We start from the raw sequence: 7,475 nt of genomic DNA on the forward strand, positions 1-7,475 counted from the left end.
GCAGGACCAGTTCTGTTGCAAAGCTGCAGCAAAATCGATATAGCCATGCAGAACTATAGTTATCCTGATGCGTGTTATGGTAAACTGCCATCCAAATCACACTGGCATGCAATTCAGATGGCAAGACTTGACTGAATAGGCAGCGTTTCCCCGTCCGACTCGTATGTGGGGAAGTGGGCCCTTAGAGTTCCTGACCCAGAATGAACATGATTAGATGCGCAGATGATTTGACTCTGGTCTAACTGCATGCTTGTTTCAAATGTATGACTTAAAAACAACTAAAGCAAAAAGCTCAGCATGACAGCCAGGCAGCTGGCATTGTTTATAAGGAAAGGAAGATGGAAACCTCATTCCTCTGACTTCAGAGTTGTCCCTTAAAGAAGATTTGATACTCGCCGGCAGTTTCCTCCAGCAGCATAAGCACATGTGAATCCCTCACCGTCTTCCTGCAGACTGCCATTCAGCCCCAATCAGCCCTGGTAACTGGATCAGTTGTGTCAGTCGGGGTCTTCTGCGCATGCGTGGACCTCCCGCGCAGAAGACCCTCACTGACGCGACTGAACAAGTTACTGGACTGATCGCGGCTGAACGGCAGATCACGGGAGGGCGGCGAGGGACTTACCCATGCTTATGCTGCTGGAGGAAGCTGCAAGTGAATAATCCTTTCAGGGGCAGCTGTAGTGAAAAAGGTATATGGAGGCTGCCATATTTACTTCCTTTTAAGGAATACTAGTTGCCTGGCTTCCCTGCTGCTCCTCTCTGCCTCTAATTCTTTTTGCCATAGACCCTAAACAAGCATGCAGCAAATCAGGTTTCTGACAAGATTAGCTGCATGCTTGTTTCTGGTCTAATTCAGACACTACTGCAGACAAATATAGCAGCAGAGCTGCCAGGCAACTGGTATTGTTTAAAAGCAAACAAATATGGCAGCCTCCATACACTTCTCACTACAGTTGTCCTTTAAAGGACAACTGTTATCGGGAAGAAAATGGAGGCTGCCATATGTATTTCCTTTTAAACAATACCAGTTGCCTGCAGCCATGCTGATCAATTTGGCTGCAGTAGTGTCTGAATAACACCAGGAACAAGAATACAGCTAATCTTGTCAGATCTGACAAAAATGTCATTAACACCTGATCTGCTGCATGCTTGTTCAGGGTCTAGGGCTAAAACTATTAGAGGCAGAGGATCAGCAGGGCAGCCAGGTGACTAGTATTGCTAAAAAAGGAAATAAATATGGCAGCCTCCATATCCCTCTCTTTTCAGCTGGCCTTTAAAGCTCACTGCAATGCATTAGCAGCAAACCAGCTGTAATGCTGGGAATACACCAGTTTTTTTTTTCCAGCAGATAGATTGCTTGATAATTTCCAACAGGTCCGATCTGATTTTGATCGTTTTTTCTACAGTAAATCTGCCAACAAATCTCATTGTGCATTCCCAGCATAAGGCCCCTTTCACACTATATTTGTGCGCAAAGAAGGACTAAGATAAATTGGGACCTAGGCAAGGAAGTAACTTTGGCTTCTCTTTTTGGTGAGCTGACCTGGAAGATGGGCCAGAAAAGCTAGCATTTGGGTACCTTGACACTCACTAGGTCCCAGGCACTTGCCTAGAGTGGCCTGCTTATCACAACAGATCTCACAAATCCGTTGCAGCGTGATAATTTTGAATGGCTCCTATTTATAAAAGGTCTGTTCTTTGCTCAAGTGGGAACAGATCCTTACTGTGCTGCAGATGAAGCAGTCCAAGCAGCCGCGGTGATGTCACACAAACTAGCCAGAATATGCAGTCACAATAATGGACTCTTCAGGCATACATTGCTGCAGTCGGGGACAAGCAACATCACCATGGATACTTTGAGTTGCGGTACAGGAAAAAGCAAGATAGGGGCCAGCATATAGACAGGGGCTAGGGAGCAGCCCCTTCAAAAACACATTTAGGAACCAGTACATTTGATTTATTTTTCAATTATGGTGCTTAAGTTCCATTAAAGGGGAACTGAAGAGAGAGGTATATGGAGGCTGTCATGTTTATTTCCTTTTAATCAATACCAGTTGCCTGGCAGCCCTGCTGGTCTATTTCTCTGCAGTAGTATCTGATTAAAACCAGAAACAAGAATGCAGCTAGTCTTGTCAGATCAGACTTATAAGTCTGAAGCACTGAAACGCCTGATCTGCTGCATGCTTGTTCAGGGGCTATGGCTAATAGTATTAGAGGCAGAGTATCAGCAGGGCTGCCAGGCAACTGGTATTGTCTAAAAGGAAATAAACATGACAGCCTCCATATACCGCTCTCTTCAGTTCCCCTTTAAGCAGCCATCCTTAAGAATGAGAGCTGCTAAAAAAAATAAATAAATGAACCAGATACTAACCCTTACTTCAAGGATCCCTAGTTCCAGAGCTGGCTTTCCCAGTAGCAGTATTCAATCAAATTGGTCAAATACGGCTTTCTGCCACAGAGGGAGGCTTTGGAAGTCTTCAGGAGCCCGAGTACTCCCGAAGACAGGCACAGTACATAGCCACTCAGCTCCCGAAGACTTCTAAAGCCTCCTCTGGTGGGGGATTCAAACGGGGGAGCCAGCGACACAACTAGGGCACCATGAAAGGAGCGGGAAGACTCTAGCAGTGTTCCCCAACCCTGTCCTCAAGGCCCACCAACAGTGCATGTTTTGTGGAAATCCAGAGGTAGCTAAACAGCTCTGCTGAGAAATGAATTGCCCCACCTGTGAATGTTTGTGGTTTCCTGCAAAACATGTACTGTTGGTGGGCCTTGAGGACAGGGTTGGGGAACTCTGCTCTATAGGACCCAGAGCCTTCCCTCTCCTTTGGCAAGTACCAGGGCTGTGGAGTCAGTACAAAAATCCTCCAACTCCGACTCCTGTTAGGATTCCTCCGACTCCTAATTTGCATATTACAATTTTGTTGACTGAAAGTATGTAACATGAAATGCATCTCTTAACTGCCAATGCTTAGGAATTTTAAAATACAACTGAAGTGAGAGGGATATGGAGGCTACCATATTTATTCCCTTTTGAACAATACCAGTTACCTGGCTAGCCAGCTGATCTTCTGCCTCAAATACTTTCAGTCATGGACTAAAACTAGTCCTTGGTAAGAGTACACTTGTAGAATACAGGAACAAAGAACATCTATCAGGCCCTAGGCAATGTGACTGTGGGTACATGTAAGAATGATGTGCAGGTACTCTGCAGGGGAATGAGGAGATTCTTCCTCTATTACACATTCTTCATGCACAATCTGAACCAGGTTTATGGGTGATAGACAACACCTCTGTGTTGAGTGAGCACAACATTCTCAGTGGATTCCCCGCAGCTCTGTGGGGAGTGCATATGTAGAGTATAGCACTACTGTGTAACAAAGTAAACCTGAGACAGATGAAATTAAAGTTTTAAACATACATGGGGCTTCCTCCAGCCCCCTTCAGGCTAATCAGTCCCTCGCTGTCCTCCTCCACCATCTGGATCTTCTGCTATGGGTCCAGGTACTTGAGCCAGTCGGGCATAGTGCGCATGCACACACTCCACCGCTGGGAGCGTACTACACCTGCGCAGCACTATTGCGCAGGTGCAGAATGTTCCTGGCTGTGGGAGCGGCATGCGGCCGGACTGCGCTGACTGGCTGAATTACCGGGACTCATAGCAGAAGATTCAGGTGGCGAAGGAGGACAGCGACTGGATTAGCCTGAAGGGGGCTGGAGGAAGCCCCAGGTATGTCTAAAACTTTTCTTTTCATCTGTCTCAGGTACCCTTTAATTCGTAGTCACCAAACCAAATTATTTGATTTCATGAGCAAAGGGAGTGCATAAATTTGCATAAACCAGCATCAACGCAGAATTTCCATCTCATTGACCATCTCTATTAGTGACACAGCTACACATCAGGCTTTATTCTTACAGCGTGCGTGCGTGCGTATACATACATTACATACAATTATATGTATATCTGACTTTAAAAATACGGGGACTGCTTTATTGAAGCAGCACAAGTAACTTTGATTGGTTTATTTTATTTTTGTGGACTAAGCACAGCTATTACTGTATATATAAATGATTTATGATGACTATTATCTGAGAAATAGAACATTTTATCATATTTTCTATTTTAATTACAGCTTAAATTCATTAGGAGTCGGTGCATTTTCTCCCAACTCCAGGTACCCACAAATTGCCCTCTACTTCGACTCCACAGCCCTGATTATTATTATTATTCACATTAGCTTTAAAGTGTAACTGACAGGCATAAAAATCAAAAATCAATTCATTATTTTTATCTGGTAAACAAGCAATAAGGATGCCAACCAGACAATCCAAAAGTTAAAATCTCTATTACTTTTCTTGTTAATAAATGATCATTCCCGAGTTTACCTGACTCTTATTTGGTACGTTGCCGCACAAAGTAAGTTGCAGGGCATGCTGGGTTGTCTTTTTTGCTTCTTTATTTCCCCTCAGACTTAAACTAATGTACAGAAGCAAAAAAAGGACAACCCAGCATGCCCTGCAACTTTCTTTTTGCGGCAACGTACCAAATAAGAGTCAGATACACCGGGGAATGATCATGAATAAACAAGAAAAGTAATATTGATTTTAACTTTTGGATTGCCTGATTAGCATGTTTATTACTTGTTTACCAGATTAAAAAAAAGAATTGATTTTTTATTTATATGCCCGACAGTTACACTTTAAAATGTCAGGTCAATCCAAGATTCCCACTGGTTTCTCTGTGGAACATATCCACTTTTTGATGATGTTCTCTCTACACTAGTCAATATCAGCCATAATTTGTGTTCTATATATAACCTTGTATGTGCACCAGAGATGTAATCTAGGATTCGATTTGCTAGTGTTTTGTTTTCCAGCTCATTCAGAATTAACCAAAAACCAAAATTAAGACCTATACACACGCTAAAGAAAAGTTGTGGAACACAAACGACTTAACAAAAACAGACGAGTAGTTTATGACGTTGTTCACATACACCAATATTCCAAATGATTATGTCAATCAAAAATTTCAAGTGGAAAGTGACATTTTACATGTCATGTGTTCATGCTCTAGAACAAAGGCCATTTGAACGACTACACGATATCTGCCTCACAGACGTACGAGTTGATCCGCCAGTTGGATTGGTCAGAATACCCAATAGCAGTCGCTCATCACATTTTTTTTATGATTGTAATTTAAAACTGCTAAATTGTTGTTCGTCTGACGTTTCAAACAACGTCAGACAAACACAATGTATAAGGCTTTAGCAAAGGCATAACCAAAACATGCCACAGGGCTAATCATATTCAGAAACCTCTTTCAGACGGGCAGCTGACAGGTGGTGAATACAGTGCCTGCCAGCTGTTCTTCTGCACCAGCCAGTCACTTGTTAACAGTCGGTAGCAGTACTGTACAGGCAGCCCCCCCCCCCCCCCGCCCGCCATGGGGTCACATCTAAACACAGATTCACTCAAACGCAACAAGTCGATGTTCTCTGCTGCTGGGTAATAGCATTGCATGACAAGCGCTCTTATGCATGGTAAACCACTGCTATTCACTGCATTTAAATTGCACTCAAATAATACTTGGCATGCAGTTCAGCCATCCTTATAAAAGAGACCTGCCAAGCTTGCTCAATCAAGCAAAGTCAAGTTCTGAAGCTCATCGAAATGAAATGCATCAAGAGGCTTTACCTAGACCTAGACTTCTGGTGGAATTTGATAACTTACAAAACACTGGGATAGTTTTCTGCAGGAAACTGACGTGCCTGACTCTGCATAGTACATAGGCCAGTGTCCACAAAAGGCTACACTGTTGCTAACCAAACGAGTTGTTTGCATACTCTGATAAGGATAGCTCTGCCAAGGCTGTCTACAGATCACCAGCCTTTCCTCTCTGCTCTCTAAAGTCCCTCCCATTACTAGTTTAACTCCGGACTGCCTGTTTTCAGGAGTAGAGAGAGTGTATGTGAATTTCTTTGCACTAATAGATCCCTTGTACTGTATAATATTATATGTAACTAGCATGTACGCGTACAGCGTGCTGTAACAATGAAACTGCCAGAAAGAACTTACAATAGTCCATGATGGAAGTGCAAGCGTTGGTACTAGTCATACACTTATACCAAAGGGAGGCATATTCCTTGCCGGACTCGGTCTCCACCCAGCCTTGACCAGCCAGGGCGATGATGTCGAAGATGATGGCGCAGAGCAGGAGTAGCGGCAGGATCCATTTGCACCTGGGATATGCGATTCCACACTTGAACATGTTGCTGGGAAGTATGCAGCAGTACAATGGAGAAGCCTGGTGTGCAGCGAACTCCGCTCCTTCTCTTCCTGGTCAAGTGATCGCACTGTACCAGCTACTCCGTGTACTAGACCTGCCGGAGAGCCGCACCTTCACAATGATTAGCTGTGACTCATTAGGGTTTGTCTGGACCTGTTGTGTCAGAGGTGGAGCTGCCTGCGAGCTGGGTAGGGCCAGTATGACTGCTGCTGTCTGGGAGAAATCTACCTCCCCTGGCTGGCGCTTAGTAAATAAAGAAGAGCTCAAGTTACTGCAGGCACTCCCTGTCCCACCCAGTTTCTTGTCTGGCATGGCCCCTACTGCTGCAAGTGAACTTCAGAACAATAATAGTGCCCACAGTGTTGGCATTGATATCGGTCCAATATAACAATTTCCTTCGGTTGAATCACTCAATCTAGTCTTAAAGGGAACCTGAAGTGAGTAAAATTATTTAAGTTAAACACATGATGTAGCTGCAAATGAATATCACATACTAACCTCACTGTCAGTTCCTCTCGGCTCGGCTCACAATTTTCTTTTTACAGTGATCCCGTCCAGTTCTGACAATATTTTGTCAGAACTGAAATATACCAGTTGCTGTCAGTTATATATCAGCAGCTGTCAGTTACAACTGAATGTGCAAGGTAATGTCCATGTTTCCCTATGGCTCAAGTGGGCGATATTACAGTTTAACTGTGTGCTGACCAGAAAGCTGTTTTTTTTAAAATGGAGGACAGAGAATTCCATTGATCACAGTGGACAAACGGGTCCAGTCCACACCCCCTACATTACAAAAAATAACAAATTCCCCCCATTGATCTTTTCTTACTCATTTATACAATTAATTTTTTTTTAAATTGGAACACTACAAGGAGGAAAGTACACAAAGCAGAACAAATTCATCTTTTTTGCAAAATCAAATCTCATCACCATGCATTTTACAGGGAACTTAATTGTTGTAATAAATGGGATACATAGTCAAGTACAATTTTACCTCTTTATTTAGGTGTTTCATTAACTAATAATTAGTGATGTCATGAACTGTTTGCCGCAAACAGGCCATGGGGAATGACCTTGGGGTCATTTCTGCATTCATCAGCATTCAGCATTACTGCGCAAACGCTTTCCCAGCGGCCACGCAGCCATGATTGCGCACCTGCAGCTGGGAGTGCATGCGCATGACATCACACAG

General features: G+C 43.6%; 1 protein-coding gene across 1 annotated transcript in view; it reads right to left on the reverse strand.

Moving 5' to 3' along the window:
* The window catches only part of PERP (p53 apoptosis effector related to PMP22), a 31,248-nt gene extending 24,779 nt beyond the window's left edge, over positions 1-6,469 (reverse strand). Inside the window, exon 1 of the mRNA XM_068231664.1 lies at positions 6,073-6,469. Within this exon, the coding sequence (XP_068087765.1) occupies positions 6,073-6,265 (193 nt within the window). The 5' untranslated portion in view covers positions 6,266-6,469. The remainder of the gene's footprint in view (positions 1-6,072) is intronic.
* Between the last annotated feature and the right edge of the window lie 1,006 nt (positions 6,470-7,475).

Source organism: Hyperolius riggenbachi, chromosome 4 (assembly GCF_040937935.1).
Source record: "Hyperolius riggenbachi isolate aHypRig1 chromosome 4, aHypRig1.pri, whole genome shotgun sequence".
Taxonomy (NCBI): domain Eukaryota; kingdom Metazoa; phylum Chordata; class Amphibia; order Anura; family Hyperoliidae; genus Hyperolius; species Hyperolius riggenbachi.